The 27,184-nt window shown below is 29.4% G+C and overlaps 3 protein-coding genes across 5 annotated transcripts; 1 reads left to right on the plus strand and 2 right to left on the minus strand.

Moving 5' to 3' along the window:
* Nucleotides 1-2,852: 2,852 nt before the first annotated feature.
* LOC126653728 (MADS-box protein SOC1) lies at nt 2,853-12,919 on the plus strand. 3 transcript variants are annotated; one of them, XM_056106256.1, is made up of 8 exons: nt 2,853-3,153; nt 3,280-3,534; nt 10,051-10,132; nt 10,666-10,730; nt 10,837-10,936; nt 11,105-11,146; nt 11,246-11,287; nt 12,578-12,919. In XM_056106256.1, the coding sequence occupies exons 2-8, from the start codon at nt 3,353-3,355 to the stop codon at nt 12,719-12,721; spliced, it is 657 nt and encodes a 218-aa protein (XP_055962231.1). In that variant the 5' UTR covers nt 2,853-3,153; nt 3,280-3,352; the 3' UTR covers nt 12,722-12,919. The 3 variants fall into 3 exon arrangements, with proteins under 3 accessions (XP_055962231.1, XP_050203611.1, XP_050203612.1); XM_050347654.2 differs by having other exon boundaries at nt 3,318-3,534; XM_050347655.2 differs by having other exon boundaries at nt 2,855-3,153; nt 3,318-3,534; nt 10,669-10,730.
* Nucleotides 12,920-13,242: 323 nt separating this feature from the next.
* Nucleotides 13,243-15,911, minus strand: LOC126653727 (probable fructokinase-7). The gene is made up of 7 exons (XM_050347653.2): nt 15,551-15,911; nt 15,190-15,407; nt 14,843-15,055; nt 14,562-14,759; nt 14,309-14,449; nt 14,089-14,205; nt 13,243-13,499 (listed from the first exon to the last, which is right to left on the minus strand). The coding sequence occupies exons 1-7, from the start codon at nt 15,636-15,638 to the stop codon at nt 13,362-13,364; spliced, it is 1,113 nt and encodes a 370-aa protein (XP_050203610.1). The 5' UTR covers nt 15,639-15,911; the 3' UTR covers nt 13,243-13,361.
* Nucleotides 15,912-17,510: 1,599 nt separating this feature from the next.
* Nucleotides 17,511-22,035, minus strand: LOC126686211 (agamous-like MADS-box protein MADS3). Its single transcript, XM_050380256.2, has 8 exons — nt 21,534-22,035; nt 19,523-19,601; nt 19,365-19,426; nt 19,170-19,269; nt 18,346-18,387; nt 18,157-18,198; nt 17,913-18,052; nt 17,511-17,814 (listed from the first exon to the last, which is right to left on the minus strand). The coding sequence occupies exons 1-8, from the start codon at nt 21,713-21,715 to the stop codon at nt 17,724-17,726; spliced, it is 738 nt and encodes a 245-aa protein (XP_050236213.1). The 5' UTR covers nt 21,716-22,035; the 3' UTR covers nt 17,511-17,723.
* Nucleotides 22,036-27,184: the final 5,149 nt, after the last annotated feature.

Genomic DNA, 27,184 nt, shown 5'->3' on the forward strand with positions numbered 1-27,184 from the left:
TTAAAGGGAGATCCATTTAAGGACTTTATAAAGTAAAAAAAACAAAAGTTTAAGGACTTAAGGAACCAAAAAACAAAATATTAGGAATCTGAGGAAACCAAATAAAAGTTGAGGGACCCGATGAACTAAAAAATAAAAGTTTAGGGACTTGAGGAAGCCACATAAAAGTTGAGGAACCTAATGAACCAAAAACGTATAGTTCGGGGACTTTAAAATAAATTTAGCCATTTTTTTCCACTCCATTGAACAAACAGTTACAAGTGAAATTAAAAATTAAAAAATAAGCTCAATTTTTTTTAAAGGTGGAGATATAAACGAAAAAAGCCGAACATGTGTGATATTTTTTTAACTAAGCCTAATTTAATTAATCAAAACTGAGAAATTTAGAATTAAACAGAATATTTTTCTTTTTTGATACCAACTGCTAGAGTATTACTTGTTAGTAGTTAATTGTTATGGCGGAATTTGAACCACAATCTCATGAATCATGATATACTTGAAGATGTCTTAGCCATCAAATTAGGCTCACACTGGCAATATATTTTATTATTAACTAAACCAAATTAATTAAAATTCTAAAAGATGCTCTATAATGTCGGGCTTTTTAGATTTTGAGGTAGGGTATTTTTTCTAAAAAAGAATAATAAATGTTTTAACTTAAAAAAAAAAAAAACATTTGAGTCCGTATCTGCTTTCACCTATTTGACTTCCATCTTTCTTTTTTTATCTTTTGGACATTTTAATTTTAATTTTCTCAACTTTTAAATCTGTTAATTTTATAATTGTTTGATCTAGTTGGGACAAGCATTTAGTTTCAAGTCAAATATTTTTGTAAACAAACTGATGTGGGAAATAGGGTAAATAAATTTGACCCATGAGCTTACATCATTTCATCCATTTTATATCATTTAAACCTAAAGCCATAGAACTACCGGTCCGGAAATTTTTTTTCCGGCAACTAAGAAAAAATTCCGGTAGTCCCACCTCATTGCCGGAATCAATGGAGAACAGACCCGCTGGGTTTGTTTTCCATTTGCAAGAACATACCCAGCGGGTTTGTTCTTCATCGTGAAGAACGGATCCCAGCAAGTCTGTTTCTCATGATGGAATAAACCCATTAGGTCTGGGTCGGTTGGCGTTGGTGGGGTAGCCAGAGTTTTTGGTCGGCGGTTCTGAGATAGCCGACAGATGATTGTGGAAGAAGAAGATGGATTATGATTAATTAATTAGGGTTAGTTGTTAATTAGAAAAATTAGGTTAATTACGAGAGTAATAAAATTTAATTAGGGAAAAAGATAAAAAAAACCTCAATTTTTTTATTAATTAGATTTTAAATTAAATAGAATTAATTAGTGTTTTAATTAAGATTAATTGGAGTTAATTAAGGTTAATTTTTAAAATTAGGTTATTCCACTCTCTTTTTTGGTCAAAAGAGTGAAAATGATTCAGTTTTGTGGTGATTTGATCCGGTTTTGCGAAGTTGGCTTATTTGATACTTCGTGTCAAGTTAGGGGGGGTAAATTGATCATTTACTCTTTATTAAATAGGGGTAGTAAAAATATTATAAAAAATTATAATATTTATTGTGTTTTCTTAAACTGTGTGATAATAGAAAAATGAAAAATTCTAATGAGACGGAAGAAATATATAATTAATAATTTTTTATATTTCAAATAAACTATTTTTAAAATTTTAAAATATTTTTTTTCGCATGATCGTATTTGTTTCTCACTCTCTATTTTAAAAAGTAAAAAAAAAATACAATTTAATTATTGAAATGTCATAAAAATTAAATTGAAAGATGAGATGAGATGAATAAAGAGGTACAAATTGAGAAGTAATTTATGCTTTAAGTCGATGATCTTTAATATTATAAGGCATTGGACGATAATTAGCATATATTTGGGATTATGGCTTTATAGGACAAATTAAGAAAAAGATGATGTTAACATTTTCCATATAAAGTTGAAAAGCATAAATAAAATAAAATAATCATTACAAATATTATTCTAATACTAGTTGTAATTAAATATAAATAAAAGGAATATCCTAAGTAAAGAAAATATCTAATGCATAGTGTAGTGTAGACAGGGAATAGAGAAATAGACAGAGGGACAGGTGGCTCATACTCATTGGCCGCATATAATATCTCCATGTGAAGAAGAAATTGTCTACAGCAAAGTTAATCAGCACTTCGCTATGTGTTTTCGATTCCTCATTGGCTAATCTTCTTACGTACTTGTACGGACTATAAAGACTTCTTACTAACTATTACTATTAATTACCCATAATTATTTATTTTTTTCTTGAATTAATTCCTTTTTATAAAATATTAAATATTTAACATAGACCCAGAAAAATAAAATTAGCTAAAAAAAAATTGTATTTCCATTTTTTTGTTGGACTTTCCCTTAAATTCAAAGTTTCTAGCTTTCCCTAGAGTTTTTATTTTTATTTTTTTGGTCTTCAACTATTTATTCATATTTTTATTTTCATATAAATTTGCTGTTTTTGGTACTGGACATGGGTTTTACCAAAACAAGCAATAAATAGGTTCCTTTCATTAAAAAAGCAATATATATAATGAAAAAAACAATAAAATGGTAGGTAAAATTTTTGTTTCTTTAAATGGCTAAGAGTTTCCAATGAATGTGAGTAAGATGAATAAGGAAAGGTGGGTGCTTGCTGCTTTAGTTGAGACTAAAAAAGAAACCTACATTCAATCAATCACCAAAATAAGCTCTATACATTTTTTGATCATCTTCTTCACTCTTTGTGTAATATAATTATATAAATTCAACTCTATTATTATTAATAATATTAATATTTTTTACTATATATTAATATTTATTATTGTTTTTTCTTCTTTTGGTATCTATTTGCTTCTCTTCTTTATCACACCCTTTCTGGTCTTTTGCCAATTTGGTCATTGTTTTGCCCAAATCTCTCCAATTGGTCTTTTCTACAAAATCTTTATGTTTGAAAGCAACGTGTAATTCAAGAACCTTTCTTGTGGTTTCCATGGTTTCATCTGCTTCAATCAATAATAATCTTTAAGCTTATCTATGTTGTTTCTATAAAGAAAACCCTCAGTTTCCTTTTTAAGCTTATCTTTATTAAACCTAGCTCTGCTGTGTTTTTGTCTATCTTCAGGTAAGTCTTGCTAGGGTTTTGTCTCAAAACAATCTCAATCTCTTAATTTTTAACCTTCTGCAACAGTTTTTTCCTTTTTTCGGTTTTTACTTGCAAAATCTGAAGCTTTTTTCTTTCTGGGTTTAGCTTATTTGTTAAGATCTCTCGTTCCTGCTAATTTTCAGTCCAAAAAGAACATTTCTTGGGTTTGAATTGAGAAATGGTGAGAGGAAAGACTCAAATGCGACGGATTGAAAACGCGACGAGCCGACAAGTTACGTTCTCTAAGAGACGAAACGGGCTGCTAAAGAAAGCCTTTGAACTGTCTGTTCTTTGTGATGCTGAGGTTTCTCTAATTGTCTTCTCCCCCAGAGGCAAGCTTTATGAATTTGCTAGCTCAAGGTAACTCTAAATTTCATATCATTTTATGGCTCCATCATTATTTGCATGAATCTCCTTAATTTTCTCACCCAAATACATACATCAAACTTAATTAACATACCACATACCAAAACATAACTCAACTTATGACATTGACAACAAAAACTCTAGTATTTGGCTTGTCCTTTTTTTTTGGTTTGATTTTTAAATTTGGGAAGCTGAAATAATCATCTTCTCCGGCTAATTTTGATGATCGGTTTTCCTAGAATTTCTTCTTTTTGAGGAAAAGGGTTTGGATATTTAGCTGATTTCTGTATTATTTTTTTCAAGTCTTCTTCTTTTTAGTAGAATGGTTTTAAAATTTAGCTCATTTTTGAAACTTTTTAATGCTGATGAGCTATTTTAGGGTATGATCTGTGAAGGGTTTGGATATATAGCTGATTTCTGTATATTTTTTTCTTTTCAAGATTTCATCTTTTTAGTTGAATGGTTTTAAAATTTAGCCGCTTTTTAAAACTTTTTGGGGTTATCCCCTTAAAAAACCCCCACCTTTTAACCCCAATTCGTTTGCACCCTCACGTTGTAAAACCACCAAATATACCCAAATTACGACCTTTCACTTTCAATTGCACCCTCAAGCATCAAATTGACATCTTTTCACTTGAAAAATGTTCAAAAAAATAGTTTTATTTTCGTTTTAAATATAATATTAAGACCTATTTAGAATATATATTAAAATTTAAAGTATTAATTTGAACATTTTTCAAGTGAAAATAGGTCAATTTAAGGCTTGAGGGTGCAATTGAAAGTGAAAGGTCGTAATTTGGGTATATTTGGTGGTTTTACAACGTGAGGGTGCAAACGAATTGGGGATAAAAGGTGGGGGGTTTTTGAAGGGATAAGCCAAACTTTTTAATGTGGATTAGCTATTTTAGGGTATGATCTTTGAACATTTAGTACAAACCCTTATATGGAAATCCAATCTAGACAAAGATGAGATACATACTAATTATTGATTAGAATCACTTAATTTAGGGATTAAGACTAAGAGTGTAAGTGGGGAAAAGGACACAGTTTAGATATTTTAACAAGTTCTATAAAGAGTAAGTGTGCTACTGGCATGCTTACCAGCTGAAGAGATAGAATTTGATGGGGTTAATGTCGGTATATTTCTTGAATATTTTAGTATTATTAAGATTCTATAAATGGAAAATATCTTGCCCTCTTTAATTCTAGTCTTTGCTTTAAAAGTTTTTACTTCGTAGTGATCTAAGGCTTGAATCTGGAAACTTCTAGACTGAGTGAGTCATCTTCTACTAACAGTAATTAACCAAGTTCACCAAGCAATTGTAAACTATTTATTTATTACATGACACGTGACATTATTTGATGTGATTGTGATAACTAATTATTAATTGACTTTAATTTTAATTAAAATATTACTAATATTTATTGGTAGGTTAGTTTTATTTGATAATATCTCGCTTGTATAATTTTATGTTCGTATTTAAAGTATATCATTAAATTGATAAAAAATAATCGTGTTAACAAATTAGAATTTTTAATATGATGGTTTACAATTTTATGTGGTAAAATAGGTTTATACAAGATTTTTTTCCTATAAACTTAATAAAAAATCACAAAGGAGTATAAACTTTAGGTGCAATTTAAGGCGAAGTGCTTTTCCATGCTTGATTTAAACATGTATTTCTATTGTTTTTATAAGTTCACAATTACAGTTTAAAATTCTATATTCCATTTATATTCAAATATATTTAAAACATATTTAGGGGTGAAAAGGTTAATAATATTTTGATGTTATACATATCTTTTAAATATCATTAAACTATATACTACTTAATAAATAATTTACCTACATCTTTCAAATAGTAAATGTGAGTTTACAAAGAGACTTAAAGATATGCCGATAAGTGAAGGTTTCATATAGTTTTCAAAGATAATTACATCCTTCTATTTATCTATGTGGCATCATAATTTTCATTTCAAATTAATAATCCATTCATCTTCTTTAAATTTTTATTTATTCATTTATCATTTTGATCATGCTCATTAACATATCTTCATGGCTTAACATGGCCTTTTGTTTCTCATCTTTACCTTTTCTATATATAACAATTATACACCTTCTATTTTTTTTCTCTATTGAATGCTAATTTGTTTGATTAGTAAAAATTGAGAAGTGTTCTCATATATCAAAATTATGCTATATATTTGATTAGATCTAAGGTTCTTACTAATATTTTTGATTTGTTTCGGTCATTGCTCAGTGCAAGGCAAATATAGTTTCAATCTATACTTGCAAACAATTTCAATATATACTAACATTTTTAAACTACATTTAAAAAGATATGATGTATAATTTTTTGATCATGCGTGCAAAGTGAGGTTATCGTATAATTACAATTAAGTTATAGTTGATTATTATATTCATATAAATAAATCAATAAATACTTGTTTTACAACTAATTAAATATAGGGTTTTGATCAAAATCTAATTGAAAGTTTGATCATTTTTATATTTTTTTTCACTATCAAAACTTTAAAATTCAGTAAAGTTGAGTTTAGTTACTCCCTTTACAAGTAAAGTGCTTTTTCGATTGTTCTCCATCATTTGATTACATCATTTGTATTTAGTGTAGTTGGTAACTTAATAAAGTTTCTGCTAATTTGCATTATCCTGAAAATTTATCCTGAAAATAGGTGAAATAATATGTGTGAAGAAAGTATATATGTTTATATATTTATAAATTAATCTTTCTAAACTCTATGTATGTCATTTTATATATATTTTTTAGCCTATTCAATACGATGAACTCCATTTTTTCCCTTTTTATTGCAGTTTGAAACATATTTGATATGATCTCACTTTGTTAGTAGACATCTTCTAATCAAATAGTTTGTTTTCTTCAATATATTACACCAAGGGGGAAGAGATTCAAAGCTGAAACTCTAGGATTTGAAAAATAAGTTTCTAACACTAATCTACACTAGCAAGAATATTTTTTAATCAAAGAGGCTTTTTTTTTTAATATTGAATCGATTAATATTTTATTGAACTAGAAATGCATGTTAAGAAAATGGAAATTGTTTACAAAACTCTTCACTACTCGAAGTGTTTTCGCACAAGTATTAAACTCCTAGGTTACTAGATTATCTCATTATTAAAATTTAGTGATTAAAGTATTTCTGTTTCATTTTAGTTACGAGTATCAAAACTATTATTTTTATTATAATTTTATGTTCCATATAGACAATTTAGGTCGCAGAACTTCCTGTTACAATAAAATATAATGTTAATAATGAAAATGAAAAAAACAAAACCCAGTAATACTGTAGTGATCTAGGATTTTAATATATCCATTTTGCACACTTAACGCCGTGAGGAGGAAGAACAAAAAAATTGTTTAGAATATCTTTCGCAAATCAAAGTGTTTTCACAAGAGTATTATAAACTCCTAGGTTACTAAATTATCTCGTTATTATAGTTTAGTGATTAATCTATTTTTTTGGTTTCATTTTGGTTACTAACATTTGTTTTTATTTCAATAGAAAGTTTCTTGACCCGATTAGTCCTACGTAAAAGCCGAAATTGGTATGTGTCATCTAACTAGGCCATATCAGTCTGTCAAGTTAACTCGCCACATCATCTGAAAAATTTATTTAATTTTAAATTCTTTTATTAAAATTGATTCTTTTTTTTAAATATAACATTGTTAATAAAAATTATTATATTTTAATTATTATATATTTTTAATAAAAACTATTATATTTTTATTATTAAGTATTATCGATTAATTATTTTTTTGGAGAAAATTATAAAATTAATTTTTTTTTTAAATTTTTTTGGAGATAATTATTATATCTTTTAGTAATTTTCAAATAATGTTTAAACCGACATGGTAGACTGATATGACAGGTTGAACTGATATGACAAGGTTGAATGAAACATGATAAAAAAGTGGATGACACTCGAAAAATGTAGCTTTCGTGTAGAAAATTCAGATCGCTGAATTTAATGTTGAATTAAAATATAATGTTAGTAATTCAAATGAAATAAAAAAATACTTTAATTACTAAAACCGTAATAATATAATATTGTAGTTATCTCGCTATTAATTTAGTGATTAAAGTTTTTTCTTTGTTTAAATTTGATTATTACCGTTCTATTTTATTTCAGCACAGAGTCCTTGTCCCGATTTATCCTACCTAGAAGGCGAATTTGCTATGTGTCATCAACCAAGGCCACATCAATCTGTCTCGTCAATTCGCCATATCAACTAAAAAATTTGTAAAGGCTTAAATACATAAAAGAATCACCAACTTTCGCGTGTTTTTAGTATTAACATGAACTTTTATTTTGGTATACAAATACATAAACTTTTATAATTTTGCAAAAATGACACCGACACTGTTTTAGGTGTAAAACAACACCGTTTTGATTATAAAACAGCACCGTTTTGAATGAAAAATGCAAACGTTATATATATTTGCAAAATTGGAAAGTTCATGTTAAGTATGTCAAAACTAAGAGTTCACGTTAAATACCAAAAACACGCAAAAGTTTGTGATTTTTGATGCATTTAAGCCTTTTTTAAGTAATATTATTAAAAATCATTATTTTTATAATAATATTTTTGTTTTTTAAATATAACATTTATATTATAAAACACTATTTTTTAATTTTTTTTGGAAAATTATTAAATTATATTTATTTCTTCATATTTTATAGATATAATATTTTTTTGAGACAATTATTAAAAATTATTACATCTTTAAATAACCTTTAAAAATATTTGAATTGACGTGGCGGGCTGATATGACTGGCTGAACTGATGTGGTAAGATTTAATGACACATGACAAAGAAGTGGATGACAATTCAGATTGCGAAATTTTATTTTGAAATAAAATATAATGTTAGTAAATAAAGTGATATAAAAAAACAATTTAATAATATTGTGGTTATCTTGCTATTGAATTTTAGAGATTAAAATGATTTTTTTGTTTCATTTTGGTTACTGACGTTATATTTTATTTCAGCAAAGAGTTTCTTGACCCGATTTGTCCTACTCGGAAGCCGAATTTGCCATGTATCATCCCACAAGGCAACATCAGTCTACCTCGTCAATTCTCCACATCAGCTGAAAAAATATTTTTAAAAGTAATTTTGTTAGAAGTTAATATTTTTATAATAATTACTATTATGTTTTTTTAAATATAATGTTTTTCAATAAAAATTATTTTGTTTCTATTAAAATAATAGGATTTCTAAAATCATTTTTGGAGAATTTATTTAAATATTATTTTTTATATTTTTTGAAGAATCTATTTTTTTGAGACAATTATTAAAAATTTAATATATTTAAATAAGTTTTTTTGCACGAGTATTAAATTTCCAGGTTACTATCTCATTATAAAGTTTAGTGATTAATAATTTTTTTTTCATTTTTATTTACTAACTTTATATTTTATTTCAGATAAAAGTTTATTGACCCGATTTTTTTCTACCTAGAAGCCGAATTTGCTACATGTCATCCAACTAGGCTAAATCACTCTGGCGGTCAACTCGCCACATCAGCTAAAAAAATATTTAAATTATTTTTCTTATATTTCTTTTCTTTTAATAAATATTTTTTATTAAAACTTTTTTATTTTTATTTAAAAATTAATTTTTGTTTTAAAAGAAATTAAGCATTTTTCTTGAAGGAAATTATTGATTTATACTTTTTAATATTTTTTGAAAAAAAATAATATTTTTTGAAAAAATTCATATTTTTATGAGACAACTATTAAAAATTATTATATCTTTAAATAATTTAAAAAAAAAAATACTTGAACCGATTGGAGGGTTGATATGAGGGGCTAAAGTAAACTGATCTGGTAGGATTGAATGAAACATGATAAAAAAAAAGTGGATGAACATGACAAATTCAGCTATTATGTGAAGAAGATGAAGAACAAAAATAACAAAAAATTCACATCCTCAAAGAATTAAAAAATTATCAATTAATTACTCTTATTGGTCTTTCAATGTTATTTTCCACCCTGGCTCCCCAACTTTGAAGTCTATTCATTTCAATTTGGTTAATCTTTTATGGACGTTCCTTCCTATCATAATCTTCATTTGTTTTTCTTTGTTAGCGAAAGAAATGATAAACTTGTAAGATATAATACTATTGTTATCAGTTGGTTATTTGACATGGCTTCATAGCTTTGATTTACTATTGTTAGTGTTCAAGAGTGATTTACTAAGTGTAGGATAAGAATTCTATTATCATTAAATTATATTATATGCATTTCATTTTCATAAGAGTGATTTACTATAGACCAAGTGTAGGTAAGAATTTTGTAGACACTCATCCTTATGTATGACTTAGATAATGAAGTACTGGTGTAACAATCTAGGGTATGTAAAACTTTCCCATGCTTAGGATTAAGATGCATTTGTAAGATGGTAACATATTTTTTGCATTAAGAAATAGTAAAACTGATTCTGCATTTTTATTGAAATTTCTCAGCATGCAGGATACGATTGAACGTTATCGTAGGCATGTCAAAGAGCACCAAACCCACAAAAAGGTTATCGATGAGAATTCACAGGTTCTTTCTCTTCCCTTCATTCATTATAGTTGCTGCTTTTTTTAACTCATTGTCTTGTTCCATGTCATCAATTCTAGAAATGATGGCATTTTTTTGCTTGTTGAAATCCTCAAATTGCATTCTTGATTGTGAAGATTAGCGCTTTTGATAGCGTAATGCCATATTGTCAACTAGCTCGGAATCTCTTACACTCATTAAACCTAGTCTTTTATAGGACAGTTAACATCATATTATATTTTGATAACTGAATTTCTATTTTTACATCAACGAGGGGTTACCATGCATGGTGAAAAAATCCGCATGCAGCAATAGAAACTTGTGTGATTATCCGGGGTGTCAATTGCCACAAAGATAGTAACTTGTCGTTGATGTAAATGATAATCGTTTTGTTAAAAATTTATAATTCAGTAACTGCAATTTTTTAACCCTTCGGAAGCTAGTTGAGGTTTAGTTATAGCTAGGGCTTCTCTACATGTCCATTTTATTTTCTTTTGTTTTGATTCTCTCCTGGCATCTGCCTTCCATTTCTATAGCAGCAATTGAAGATTGAAGCTGCAAACTTGATGAAGAAGATTGAGCTCCTTGAAGTTTCAAAAAGGTTAGTTTACCTTCTCCATCTTTGCCTCTAAACATTGCTATAAATATTGATGAAATATCAAATTTAAACGCCATATTTTGAAGATTAAATGAGTACACTGATTCAGGAAACTATTGGGAGAAGGTTTGGGGTCATGCAATCTTGAAGAATTGCAGAAGATTGAACAACAGTTGGAGAAAAGTGTGAGCAGCGTCCGAGCTAGAAAGGTTGATACTTACATCCGAGAAATTATTAGGTAGACTGAGTATACCACGTCATGTAGACTGAGTCTACCTAATAATTTCTCCGTACATACAATTAACACAATATTTGTTTTTCCTGCTTTTGCCTAATTTACTACTCTTAAATCCTATTTTTTTTCTTTCTATAATCAGAATCAGGTCTACAAAGAACAGATTGAGCAACTGAAACAAAAGGTATAACTTTTCAGACATGTCTACTTCAAATTTTATCAGAGAATTTGCAATTGTGTTAGTACAAATTTCAACTAATAACATTTGATTTTTGTGTTTCAGGAGAAACTACTCGTAGCTGAGAATGCAAAGCTGTCTGAAAAGGTACACATGCATGCACCAATATTTTGAATCATCTGATATTATTGTTATCATTATATCAACAATGATAAATATGGATAATATGCTGAGTTAAATATTTTAGCGGTTATCAAATTATATTATTTTTACGGAAAAATTATCTAATTTCAATTTTTTTCATTTCGATAATCAACTATTTAATTTCTCACCAATGAGAGGTGACTAAAGGATGTGCGGTGCATTTTTGCTTGCGTGGACTATGAAAACAGAATATTCACCACATCTTACTTACTTTAAGATTATCAACTATTTTCTTTAGTTTATAATTATATTTTGAATTTTTTATGACATGTGGTAAAACTAGAAATTAAGATGCATATTTTTTTACTATCCTCAGCTAAAAAAATTTAAGAAATCATTTTGTTAGCTACCATTATATTGGGAAAACAAATATTTAGTTATCGAAATGAAAAATAAAATAAAAAGTCCGTTTACTATTCTATAAAAATAGAACGGCAAGCACAAAAAAGAAAAAATTAACCCTTAATATGCCTGACATTTGATTGTTGTAGGATCTAAAATCAAATCGTATCGTATTAAATTCCTACAGACTAGAGTTACTTAAGTATTTCGTTATTGCAATTTGGTTCGCCATATCAATAATTTTTTTAAACAACTATTTCAATATTTTTTATCAAATTTTATCAAAACTATTATTTTTATAATAATGTTTTAATATAGTAACTATAAAATTATTATATATTTATATTTTTATAAAAAAATATTATTAGATTTTAAGTATTTTTTAAAAAAATTATTAACTTTTTATTATTTTTAGAGAAATTATATAAAATTAATATTTTCTTTTTAAACTTGCTATACTTTTAATACTTTTTGGAGAAAATAACAATTTTAAACAATCCAGCTGACACAGGGGCATGTAGGTTAGTTCAAGTCGAGAAACTTGCCGTTGAAATGATATATAACATTAGTAATTAATCAAAATGAAACAAACGATACTTTAATCACCAAGTGGAATATTTTCTTTTTGTCGATAGGTAGAATCTAATTACGTAAGTTGTTAGTAGTTAGTCGTTAAATGTTCAATTAGTTTTAAACCATTTGACCCTAGTGAGACTCGAAGTCGTCGAGAACTGATGAATATTTTAGTAACACAAAGAATTTTTGAGCCACCGGATGACATGGAGATAGTAAATAAAAGAAGCCAAGTTTGTTTTATGTGAATTACTTATAAGCTATTATTGAGTAATAGACAAAAGGTATTTAATAGCATTCTTTTTTGGAAAATTATAGTGTGCTGTCCCAGCATTGGCAGTAGTGAAAGATAAGGGCGAAAAGCGAGCATTAGAAGAAGGCAGTCCTGTTTCAGATGTGGAGACTGAACTTTTCATTGGCCCACCTGAATCCAGAATTAAGCGTTTTCATCCAACTAATTAATTTAGTTATCATGGCCAATATGCCATCTCCCACTATTAATATTGTAAATTTTATAATATAGTTATATTTCATGTGACAGGAAGCAAATAAGGGAACTGTATTGTACGAGTAATTATATGTTATTTGTTCCAGAAACTTTGACATAAATGTCAGTGTTGCAAACTCACTGAAATATATATTGTTCCAGTTTCATTGCCAGTGCTCTCATCCTATATATAGTTAAGAAAAGACAATGAATTTATCTATCTAGTTTGGTCCATCATCTTTTCTATTTTTACCAAATATACTCACAACGTTTGAGGCTGATGTGGCGCAATATTGATTACGTCGAGTAGGCTAAATTTTTTACATTGTACAATATTGAGTCATGCCAGGTCAAAACGAGTCGTGAGTATATTTGATAAAATCGGAAAAATGATAAACTAATCTGGTAAGATTTAAAAATTACGTATCTTTGTTAAATGGACTAAAGTTGTGGGTAGCTAAATTCATTTTGCCTGAAGAAAATGCAATTCTAGAAATGAGAAAATAAAATCATTTTAAGGAGCAGTTTCAACTTTCAAGCATACACATGAATATTGAGAGGAAGTACAAATATATGCGACTGGTTAGTGTATAATGACTAACCAAATCTTGCGGGTTAAGCGGCAGTTTCTTTTGACAAAATTTCAAGAACTGCTTCTTTTGTGGGCAGAGCCGGAATGGCTCCTCTTTCCCTAACTGTGATGGCTCCACAAGCGTTCGCAAATTTGAGAGCTTCCCACAACTTGTTTTCATCCTGTCAAAAAAATATGAAAATATACTAAACTTCTAACTTTTGCACTTTGCTATCAGTAATGCTATTTTCCTGCAATATTACTAATTAACCCTACTGGAATGCAACTTTTGATGCTAACTATGGCAGTTTAAACAAATTCTAACTATACTAACGTAGTCCTACTTATCGTCTTACATTTTGATATATAATTTTAAGAACACCCTATTTTAAAAGCATTCTAGAACTCTATATATAAGCTACTTTTATACGAAAAAAATACTTTCCCCACATTTCATCTCGATTCTGTTTTGGCTCATTTTGTGGTTTTTGTTTATATGCTACATGGATATAGTCCACATGGTTGCTTCACTTGTGCACTATGTTGCACAAAAACTTGTCAAATCTTATGTTTTGGAAATACATATGGAACTCCAAAATTCTATATCTAGTGTTTTGCATTTAGGCTTTTTAATTTCTATATTTCTGTTTATGTGCTACTTAGCTTATGCAATGGCAGAGAAGCCTGCTAAATGCTGGATGAGGCATAAACCAGCCCAACTTTTTGAAAAGGTCTAGCTAATTAGAAGCAACTAAGTTTATTCTTTTGTACCTTAAAGAGATTGAGGTCTGAGGCCAATTTATTCAATATTCCCCCAACAAAAGCATCTCCTGCACCAGTTGTATCAACTGCATTAACTTGAACGCCAGCAACTCTACCCTTGAATGCCTGCATCACACTCAACAATGTTTTTCTGCTTAGGAAAATCCTAGGAATAATTTGGAACAAATTTAGCTAAAATGGTCTTAAATATTTGCATCTGGATGCTAACCTTAGTATAATATCGGCAACCAGCTGAGCCTTCGGTGACAAGTAAGAGCTTGAGATTGGGATGAAAAAGCTTCTCCAATACCACTTTATCATCAAATGGATTATCACCTTCCGTTAAAAATTCAATTTCATCCTCACTTACCTACAAATAAATCACATCTAAGTCCAATCACAACACATATTCAGAAATCAAAACGAATTCATGACTGAGAAGTCTATATAATACATGAACAGTATCTATACATATACTTTACCTTAATAATATCAGCTTCTTTCCATATGCTCATGATTCCTTTACGAGCAGCTTCTGCTGATGGCCATAGTGGCAATCTCAAATTCGGATCATATGAGAGAATACAACCCGCTTTCTTTGCAATATCCAATGCAGCAAGATGAGCAGATTTACAAGGCTCATGAATTAAACTTATTGATCCGTAGTGAAATACGCTTGCCTGCATCAAAATTTAAGAACAGAATTAGCATATCAGCTGCATGACATGATATAAAATGACAGTTCTGATGTAAATGTAAGTACCTTGTTTATCAGATTCTGATCAAGCTCTGTTTCTTTCAGCAGCATATCAGCACTAGGATTACGGTAAAACATGAATTCGCGTTCACCATCCGCTCTCAGAGTCACAAAAGCCAACGCAGTCCTGGCGTGCGAGTCGAATCGCATGCCAGAGTTATCCACATTATTTTGCTTCAGAATATCAGCCAGCATGTGTCCGAATTCATCATCCCCAACCTGATACACAATAGCAACTCTAATGAGTCTCAATCAAGCTATGATCAACACATAATAAACCTTAAAATTTCACTTCAATGACAACCAAATCAGCAAGAAATTAATAATTCAACAACAATTATGAATGATTTTACCTTGCCGATAAAAGCCGCATTCCCTCCTAATTTTGCAATTCCAACAGCAACATTCGCAGGGGCTCCGCCCGGAGCCTTCTGAAAACCAGGTGCTTCAGCCAGAGAAACTCCAGCAGTATTCGGGACAAAATCGATCAACATCTCTCCAAAACAAACAATCCGCGAATTCTTCTCCGATTCCGGTCCCTTCATGGTTGAAACAAGATCCTTGGACGACCCTACACACAGAAAAACACGCTTCAGGATCATTAAACTAGCTACAAATTAGATACAGCTCAAATAGTATAAACGCTGAGCAGCAAAGTCTATGTAATCCGTCGCTAAATGGCAGAATTCTAGTTGTGATCGAAGAATAAAATACCTTTATCTGAGGAAATCTTGTTGAGTTTTTTAGAGGATGAACTTCTGAAAGGGCGCTCAAGCTTAACGGGGAAGCAGCAGCCTGCCATCTTGAGCCCTTTCTTAAGAGAAATTTACATACAGTAATATAAAAATCATTCACAATGAAATGCCCAATTTCTTAAAGAAGATAAAATCCCGGCATTTTCGTCTTGTTGAAGCTCTTTAGGAAAATATTTCATTAAATTTTTTAATACTATAATTTAATATTGATTTCCGAAACCTACTATGTCGGGGAATTTAAATTATAGTTTTTCTTAGCTAATTTAATTCTTGATTTCTATAAAATCTGATGTTGTACTTGGTCACCCTGTTTCTTCTCCATGTTTCTCTCCGTACACAACCAGATATTTTCATTTTTTATTTAATATCTTCTTTTCGCTTGTTATTATAAATATTTCGAATATAAAGGGTCATCTTCATCCTTAAACTTAGGCTTAATTACTTAAAAACCACCCACATTGAACTTTTTTTTCGTTTATACCCTGACTTAGGAAAAAATTCATTTATACCCTGACGTATGTGTTTATATTTCACCTCTACCCCGAGGCACTAAATTAACCTCTTTTCATTAAAAAAAAGTTTGAAATAGTCCTTCATTTTTAACCTAAACTAATTAGAGTTTAATTAGAAATACCTCTACCCCGAGGCATTAAATTAACCTCTTTTTATTTAATAAAATGTTTAAAATAGTCCTTCATTTAGAGAAAAATTCATTTTTAATTAAACTCTAATTAGTTTAGGTTAAAAATGAAGAACTATTTTAAACTTTTTTTTTAATGAAAAGAGGTTAATTTAGTGCCTCGGGGTAGAGGTGAAACATAAATACATACGTCAGGGTATAAATGAATTTTTTTCTAGATCAGGGTATAAACGAAAAAAAAGTTTAAGGTGAGTGGTTTTTAAATAATTAAGCCTTAAACTTAAGATACTTGCTCAAATAAACAATACTTGGTATATTTTGAAAATATAGTCATAAACTTTTGCTAATAAATCTATTACATCATTCTCAAAAAATAAAAAATCATGTTAAAGTTAATATAAAATATTAACATGTCGGAATGATACTAAAAAAATACAAACATGTTAAAGTTAATATAAAATATTCAATACAATTATTTCTACAATTGTTTTTATGTATTTCTTAAAATAATCGACATTATCTTTTATTTTTAAGATTGGTATTTTTTGTGAATTAATGATATTAGATCGCTAATTTCTAGTATTCGAATGAATTAATAGGTTTTCAAAGCTAGCTATTTGCTGGAATTAATTTTATTGATCATCAATTTATAAATCTATAGGTTATTTTTGCTTTTGATACGTCGGTTACTTGTTTATTTAGATCGATTTTTGCTTACGTGATTGTTGGTTATTACCTGCTATGGCGCATGGTAACCTCTCAAGTAAGTAAAAATTAATCTAAAATAAGCATATAACCTCATGCGTAAGTGAAAACTGATATGAAATAAACGGATAACTCCGTTTTTAAAAAGTATAGTAAGGTTTATAAATATTACAAATGAAACGTTGTTAACTGATTTGTTAAAAAATGTATAATTCGGTAATCACAATTTCTTTTAACTCTACATGGGATGAGATGTTTTAAATGAGTCGACGGCACATTTAAACTTTCAAAATTCAAATTAATCCTCATTTAAGTTGGATAGGTCCTTTGCGGAAGGAAAAATATAGATCGAACCTAAATCTCACTTAAGTTAGCAAGAGTGATTTACCAACTAATTACGACAGAACAAAGAAAGCTTCTACCCACTTAATTAATATAGGTATTATACCGTAGTAACCGTTCTTTATGATTTGAACAAGACTTGCTAATTTTCAAGTAAATATTATCCCAATTGTCAACAGCATTAATAAGACTATTAGCAGCAATCTATAAATTTTATAAAAAAAGTCTAGCATTTAGCTAAAGGATGCTATAGAAAGATTTCAAGTCTTAATGTAATAAACAGTTGTTTGTCTTACACATATAAGACTGTCCAAATTAATATCACAATGTCAAATCAAAAAAACCATTCAGAATTCAAAGATATATATAAGTTTATATATAACACAACAAACTTCAGGTTCCTTAAATATATATATATGTATTAATTTGAATTTGATGGAAGTGGTCAAAGGACCCATCCTTGCATGAAGTTAGTCTCACCACCCATGCTTCTTGGAAGAGAAGATCCTTGATCAGCTTGAACAAAATTATGGTACCTGTTTCATTTCCAAAAAACACAACCTCTTTTAGTATAACCGTATAGTTGAAGATATAAATAAATCTCATATCGAATAATTAACGGGACGTTAAGTACCCGATTTGTAGAACAGGACCGGGGTCACAATCCAAGGGGTTGGATTGAGAAGGATGCAAAGTGAAATGGCTAGGACCATCTGTTGCACCAGTGTGCCATAGGTCTTGAATGGCGTTGAGATTTTGCCCTTCTGCTTCAAGCTGAATTAATGTTGCTAGCATATATTAGTCAATACGTACATAAAAATTGTATTACAATATCAGTGAAGATGCCAACAAATTGATATCATGATCCAGGCACAAACCTTATATTTGAGTTGCTTGTTTAAGTCTCCAAGGTGACGCTCCTGCAGAATGCAACAATAAGAAACACAATAAATTTATTATACAACATATTAAAGTCCTGACCGCCAAATATGTGACGGAAGTTATTGTTTTAGAAATATAAGCTCATCTACTCTAAATAAATCGGCCACTAAACAGACTTTTGGTACCTTTTTGCGAAGATCTTCCATTTGTTCAATCATAATCTGTGTCTGTCAGTGAATAAAATAAAGAAACATAAGGTTAGAATCTTGGAATCTATCCAAACAGATGTGTAAATTCAATTTCAGTATAGAATCAATAAGGCCAATACTTTTAGAAACATAATCTAACCCCAACCAGAACCATTTTTATATATCCTCTATGCACATATGATCACAGGCAATTAGTGTCCAGAAAGTTGATTTCTAATACCTCCATTCTGATACAAACTTTTATGGCAAAATTGAATTTAACTACCAGATAAACGTTAATGCACACAAATATAGCAAAAGCATGTAGAAAACTTCATATGATAAACGAACAGGGTTAAATATTTTTGAGGCTATCAAACTGTTTGGTCTCCGCTTTTGGGGGCGGGAGTGCTTGGTCGCTGGGGTTTCCTTTTCCTCAACCAATTCGGTTGTTTCATCCCTGAGATTGGTCTAACATTTTGTTATGAGCTGGCTTATAGCTTACTTATAAAACCTTAAAAAGTTAAATGATTACCCAACTATAACTTGTATAACTGGAGGTCATCTATTTATTTCAGACTAAATTTTATAAGTGTGGACACCAATTTGCTGTCTGATTGTACATCTTTATCATGTCTACATTGACAAAATTTATAGTTGAATTCTCATTGTTACAAATTCATAATTCGGTAACTGTTTTGTAATCTCTTATAGCTCGATAATTGTTTTATAAAAAGATTATAATTTGACGACAGTAAAAATATTTATCCCTGAAAGAATGACATAGCTTAAGTTGATAATTGGATTGAGAAAGAAAAAACCTTTCTTTGCCTAGCAAGTGCAAGGGCTCCTTCAAGTTGCTTCTCAAGGTTTTGCAGTTCCTTTACACTTAGTGGCCCCAGATCTTCCCCAAGCAAATGCCTTGTAAAATTAAATCACTGTTAATTTGTGCTTTTGATATCCATTTCTGCAGCAGCTATGTCACTAACAGCTTCCACAACAATACAAATTAATACCTTTGAGTCCGTTGCAGAGATTCATACTTTGCCTTCAATTTGTTAACTTCTTGGTACCAGTTCTGCAACATTACAACCCAAAAAACAAAGCTCAGCTACAAATTTCAACATCTTATTGTTGAGAGCATAAAAAAAACTTGATTAAGATCAAAATAAACCTGTGTTTCGCGTTCAATGCTGTTGTTATCTTGAGGAGTAAAACAGCAGCGTTGATACCTCTCAAGGGTTTTGGTTGTGCTGCCAAAACAACAAATTTTACTTATTATTATTTGATGCATTTACGAAATTACAACATAAAAACTTCATCTTCCTTCATCTTCTTTTTTTGATAATCGGGAAGCAGGAGAGCTTGTGTAAGAAATCGAATTCACAATCAAATAGTTTATTGCTCACCGCTTATAACATTTGGTATCTTCCATCATTTATATGTACTTTTTATCTTTTTATTCATTCTTTGATAAAAACAACTTCATTTGGAATATGTCATTTCTTAACCTAGAGAATAACATTATTCATTTTCAGAGTTTCCATTCATATTCTTTCTTCTTTAGAAACCGAATCCGAAAATATATAATTATTTTCTTTTTGGGTTTTCAGCTGAAGATTTAATGTTAAATAACTGATTTGGGTTTTTTTCATTGAGGGTCTTAAACATTTAATATAGATTAATTAGTGTCCTTTCCACTATTGTTGGAATTAACTTGAAACTGTAAAAATTTATATTTTCCTCAACAACTTTCAGAAAATCAAATCATGACAATGGAAGAGAGATTGTAAACCAAAATGATTTCTTTTTATTTGTTCAAGATTTATATCAGAAAAACAAAACAATAGTACTAAAATACCATGACACTGATACTTAGGACTCAACAATATAATATCTTTAACACTTATTTATGCTAATTCTCCAGATTCAGTATATTTCTGACTCATTGCAATTTTAAGCTACACCTGCCATTAAAACTTAAATTTCCCCACCTGTTTAGTGTTTTTGGGCAATATAAGCTACACTGACTAAAAGAGCAAAGAAAAAGATACATAATTTCTTGACCTAATTGTCTCTAAATTGTGAAAAGAAGAAACAAAAACAGATGCCTGAAAGGTCAAAACTTCGGTAGAAACTAGAGACCCACTAACCCATAATGGAGAGAAGAACAGTGAAAAAACCAGAAGATTAAAAATGATTGATTAGGGCAACCATTTATCTAGAGATAGAAACAAAAACACAAGAAAAAAAGGAATGAAGATAAAAAGATAAGAGAGTTGCAGAAGATAAGATAAGAAATTAAAGAAAGTTATGAAAAAAACCCTAGATCTTGCACAAAGGTCCAAGAACAGCCTCCATATCAGTGACTGGACTACAAATCAGAAGTTGGTTTGGTTGATTTTTGTGTAATCATCATGCATTTTTCTTCAGTTAACTTGACTTTGCAATTAATCACATAGCAGAAACCCAAGACCCGAGACGCAGAGATAAGGGTTTTTTAAAGAATGGTGAAACGTGTCAGTTGAGTATTGGGTAAAGCTTGAAAACTCCAGTTTATGAATTGATACAAACATCTTCTGATGGTCTGATACCAAACTATAAAAGCGCAGAAAAAATCATGGCTGCACGGTAATCGGAGAACAAATAAAGTTTGAAGATTTTAGCAAAAAAGATGTCAGAAGCAGATGATTAAGAAGAAGATTACAGATCAAGAAACCCAGAAAGATCAAGAAAACCTAAAAAAACATCAAGAAAACCAAAAAGATCAAGAAAACCTAAAAAATCACATCAAGAAACCTAAAAAATCAAGAAAACCTAAAAAAACACATCAAGAAACTCAGCAAGATCAAGAAAACCTAAAAAAACACATCACGAAACCCGGAAAGATCAAGAAAACCTAAAAAAACACATCAAGAAACCCAAAAAGATAAAAAAAAACAAAGAACACTTCAATAAACCCAGCAAGATCAAGAAAACCTAAAAAATATACATCAAGAAACACAGTAAGATCAAGAAAACCCAAAAAAAAACATCAAGAAACCAGTTAGAAATGAAATTATGGAGGAAAAAAAAAACAAGAAATGATCTTTAAACAATGAACTAATAAAAAAAGTTTCTTTAACAAAACTCAAACAGATGAAGCAATCAAGAAAACACAAGAACCAGAGAATTAAGAAACTAACCCAGCACTACCAAACTCATATAGCTTGCCACGGCTAGAGAAAACGATTAGGGCAACTTCAGCATCACAAAGAACAGAGAGTTCATAAGCTTTCTTCAACAGCCCATTTCTCCGTTTGGAGAAAGTGACTTGCCGGTTGATCTTGTTCTCAATCCTCTTCAACTCCACTCGTCCTCTTCCCATTCTCAACACAATATCTAGCAATCAAATACAATATCAAAGAATATTACAGTGTGGTGCAACTATGTGTATAGTGTTGTTTTTTAAAAAGATGGTATAAAAAACAAGAGGAGCTCAGTTTATAATTGGTGCTATAATAGTGTATGTAAGAAGTGGGAGTTGCTGCAAATATTATAGCAAAAATATAGTAATGGAGAGGGAATATTAGATTTTGTTTTACAAGAAAATGGAAACTCAGTTTTTGTTATTCTTTTTTTCCATTTTAATTTTTAGCAACCTTTCTTTTTCTTTTCTATCTGCTACTGCTAACACTTATTTCCTCAGTTTCTTTGCTACAAAAACTTTTACTTTCTACTCTCCTCATATCTGCGTGGCTACAGTCTCCCACTTTGATCATTAAATCTGGCCTTTAATTAGTTAGTCAATTGGAAAACACTAATTGCAAGTGTGTTCAAGTGGAACCATGTCATGTGATGCCTAATGAAATTTCAAGAACTTAACACTTTCTAATATGAGTCTGTTTAAATGAACAATTAAGAATATTGCAGTCATTTTAATGATAAATTCATTATTAAGACAATCTTTTGGATCAAGTGAAGTCGCGAGATCCGTATCCATGTATGCAGCCGTAAAATTTGAGGTTAGAGGTTTACCTCCACAATAGACTTATCCGACTCGAGTGGGTATTGATATTGATGTGGAATGCTCAAAAGTGTTGTATTAAAATCCGTTCATGACACCTCATATTCTCGTACTAAAAAAAACAATAGATTTCTGACTAACTTTCTGAATATAACTAAAATTTGTCACTAATTGATAACGTAGCCAGTACATAAGCGTCTTTATGTTACTGGCTACGCTATCGCTAATTATTAATTTAATAAAGGATTTAGCAACTATTTAACAATGGAGAAGGGCTTCAACATTTGTCGACGCAGTACCTATATCTATATGGATTCCGTCGGGAAATAAGTCATCAATCTGGTATCAAATTTTACCGACGGATTTAGAGCAAAATTCTTATCTCCAATCGAAATTCGGACAGACATCGGTAATATTTTGTAATATTCATATATTCCAATAATATTTTAGGAAATATTCCAATAGATTTAATTATATAACGTATTTAGAAATTGGTTTACCAAAAAGTAAGTAGAATAAAAATGAAGCAAATTGATTTAGTGGCGGCATTAGGGTGGATTTTCATGGCATATATGTGACCTAACACGCAAAACAAAGGGTGAAAGTGCAAAGTTTTCTCATTCTTACTAAAGCCGCCCCAAGACAGAGATGGATGAAAAGTGAAACCTTCAAAAGCCTATAAATTTGATCATCACACTCACAAATATGATATTCCTTTGACTTTTTACTTTCCAATTGAAATTACATTATGTTTTATATTTAAAATCATCCTTTACAAATAGCTAGCCACTAATTCATTAGCATTCCGGCAAGAAAAATGTGTTTTACCTAGTAGGGTTTGGTTAGATTTAGTAGCGGAACTATCCTAAGACTAGTGTAAACTCTAGCCCGAACTCGCGTCAATTTTTTTTTTTAAATGAAGATACGATTTGTAGTGAATTCAAGTTAGAAGTACGAACTGAAAATAAAATCCTAAATCTACCACTAGTTGGATGAATAGAAGGTCGGTACCAATAGAAGGTCGGTATTCTGGATGCATGTATGAAATTTATGAAAAAATTGGATCGAAAACTAATCTAATGGTATTTTTATAATTATTTTAAATTTTAAGTGTGCTAATTATACGTTTTACGAGTCCATTTTGATCGAAAATCGGCCAGCAATTGAAACTTATCAATTACTCGTCGCTTCTCGGCCAATAAATTAGATGATTTATTGAAACTTCTACTACACGTCGGAATAAGAACTCGTACACCAAGACTCGGAGAAATATGAGATAGGCACTTCTACATAATAGTTCCACCAAAGGCGATCCTAACACTTAAAGAGTTTTATTACTAAAATAATCTAATTATGCTATTCTTTTACACTAAAAAATTAGAAAATTAAGAAGATCAATCTTGTTTTGATATCTTTTGGAACATCGATCTTTTTGCCAATTCAGCTAAATTTACTTTTTCTTATATAAGCATCTTATTAATTTTCTTATTTAGCACTTAGATTGATTCTCCTAATTAATAACAAATTCAAAAAATATAATGTTGTACAACTCCAATACTATCTTAATTGGTACAATTAACCCTTGAATTGAACATGCATTGAAACAGCTTTTTGTTTATTAATTAAGATGGTAGTACATAAGGATAGGGTTCTGTTCTAAGGATAAATTTGCCATCAATATTGCACCAAATTTGGTGCCTATTTTGGTTAGAATCTATTTTAGAGATGATCAATTTAGTCAACAATGTCTTCATCTAATGCTATTTTAAGTTAGTGTAGCTTTTGTCTCCACCGACTGCTTTTCTTTGAAAACTTAACACCAAATTAGGAAATTTTGCAGAGGGATTTCTTACAAAACCTAGTAAGCTACTACCACCTAAACCAGACAGCACTAATTAATTGTAAAATTCTAATTCTATTGGCTTCTTTTAATTTCATTCAATTCAATTCCAATTGTCTTCACCTTCAATTTTATTCTTAATTTGATTTCATTAATAATCAATCTCTTTCGACATTATTAGATTCTAATAAATACGGATATTAAACTCTATAGATCACTAAACTTTTCTCAAATTACAGAAAGGTCATTAAATAAATTTTTCTTATAAAATGGTCACTGAACTATACCTTTTATTACAAAAATATTTCTGTTGTTACAAAAAAAACACTAAACTTTTCGTGAAATACAAAAAGTCATTGGGTTATACCTTTTATTAAAAAAAGGTCAGTTAACTATATCCCCTTTTGTAATTTTGGCTTGGCACATAAGAAACAATGTTGCGTTTATGCGTGAAACGATACGTTTTATATGGTGCACTCTTTTGTAACAAAAGATATAATTCAATGACCATCTTGTAATAAAAAAATTATTTAGTGACTTTTCTGTAATTTTAAAAAAACAGCGACCTACAGAGTACAGATATTCAACATTGGTGTTATTTTGTAGCTAATAAAGATCGATCTCTTTTAAAATTTACCAGTTTGATACACTATTTTTTGATGATTTTTTTTCAAATATATTCATGACCTGTTTGAAGTTAATATAGTGTGATGTTGTATACACCAAACATGTTAAATTTTGTACGGACGGATGTACAGTTGTGACACGCCAGTTTCAAACGAGGCGTGATTATATTTAGCAAAAACCGAAAAGATGATAAACAAAACTGATAAAATTTAAAAATCATGATATATTAGAAAAAGAGCAAATTACTCTAATGGGCACTGAACTATATCTTTTGGTACCTCAGATTTAATTTTGTAAATGATTTGGTACCTCATTTTTAAACGATTTGTTACCTCGCGTTTCATTCCGTTAACGATTTGGTACCTATATTTAACAGAAGGGTCTTATAGTTTACAAAATCAAAACTAAGGTACCAAATCGTTTGATTTTCAAAAAAGGGGTATCAAACTGTAAATTATGACAAATGTGAAGGGCCTTAAAGTAATTTGCTATTAGAAAAATGCACTAAAAATGTGGATAGATAAATTTAGATTTAAATAGCGATTTTTCCACTCAATTTGTAAGCAATAGGCAATTAGTTTATATATTAACTTTGTGGGCAAATCAGTTTTAAATTTGGTGGTTATGTCAATTAACCATATTATTATAAATTAGCTTACAAATTGTAGGGTCAAAGTGCTAATTGAGAGAACAACTAGCTTACAATGATTAGTTGTCCATTGCTTATACAAGTTGAGGGGGCAAATTGCTATTTAAATCAATAAATTTAATTTGCCTTTTTTGTTTTTATCAATTAGATAATTCGTCTTTCTTTAATAATTATTTGTATATAATTTTTTTTGACATAGATAGATAAAAAACATAAAAACAGCAGAAAAACTAAGAAACAATAAATTAGGGTCGTCTCTGAAGACGCTTTGTGTGTGAGCCCAATTGTGTGCTTCTTGATTTGCTGAGCATGGAATATGACGGAACATTGTATTTTGAACAAAAATAAAAATTTCATTCATACTAGGTAAATACGTGCAACACAATTCTAGAAAGAAAAAATTACAAAAACTATAGATTAAAAATTACAATTAATAAACACAAATTATGATTTCACTATCTAATTGAACAACCGAAAGATGTCAAATAATCTGTATCTTTGTGAGACCTGAATTAGAAAGAGGATATGCGAAGGATAAAAATACAGGAAATTCACAAATACTCTTTATCATTTAAACAAGCAAACATATATGTATAAAATTATTATATTGCTGAAAATATAGCTAGGGCAATTTCATTATCATCATCATACCAACAAAGGACATTAATGTCTACTGATAGATCAGCATCATTGTCTTTGTTTATGCAAGAATAATGTAATGAATTATTGGAATGCAACTGTTTTGGTTGGAATAGTAGAATAGCTATTTACAAAAATAGAATCTAATTTTATAGTAACTCATCATATATATATATTCTTAATAAAACTCCAACTTATAAACAGCTGATGAGAAGTTGAGAGAAATATTATTTAAAAAAAAATACTTTTAACATTTTTTTAAATAATTAAGAAAATATAGAAAGAAACAAAAAGTTTTGCTTGAGGAAAAGAATTTGAATTTGAAAATCGTTAAGCTTCACATCTTAAATTCACTGTAATTTAATTGCTATATCTATATATAGCTGATTGTACATGGCTATAAATGTATTACTACTCATTAATTCCTACTCATTAAATATAAATATATGACGTACAGATTAAGAAGGGAAATGGTTCATAATATATAGTTCTCATTTATAGAAGTATCAGGAGAATATTGGAAAATTTGGCAAAATGAGATTAATAGAGATAGACAAAACGGGCAGAAAACGGTTAAGAAGGAAGAAAAAAAGAAGCCAACATATATAAGGAGGATATCAAACTCTACATGTCATCTATTATTATAAAAAAAATATTAAATTTTATTATTTTACAAAATGATCGCCAAATTATATTTTCTATTATAATTTTTTTTATTATATTACAAAAAAGATACTGAATTTCTCGTGAATTACAAAAAAGTCACCGAATTATACCTTATATTTCAAAAAGATCACTGATTTATGTACTTTTTTGTAATTTATGTCAGTAAAAACAATATCGTTTTACATGAGTGAACCCCTTATAATAAAAGGTATAGCTCAGTGATTTTTTTGTAACAAAATAAAATTTAATACTCTTTTTATAATTATAGATAAGTTTAGTCATCCAGGGAGTTTAATATCCTATATAAGGATAACTGTTGATGAATTAATTAGTGGTCATACAAATAAATTAACCCATATTAGCTACGCAAAGATCAAAAAGTACTTTAAAAGAGAGCAATATTTTAAAA

The sequence above is a fragment of the Mercurialis annua genome, linkage group LG6, assembly GCF_937616625.2.
Source record: "Mercurialis annua linkage group LG6, ddMerAnnu1.2, whole genome shotgun sequence".
NCBI classification, from domain to species: Eukaryota; Viridiplantae; Streptophyta; class Magnoliopsida; order Malpighiales; family Euphorbiaceae; genus Mercurialis; species Mercurialis annua.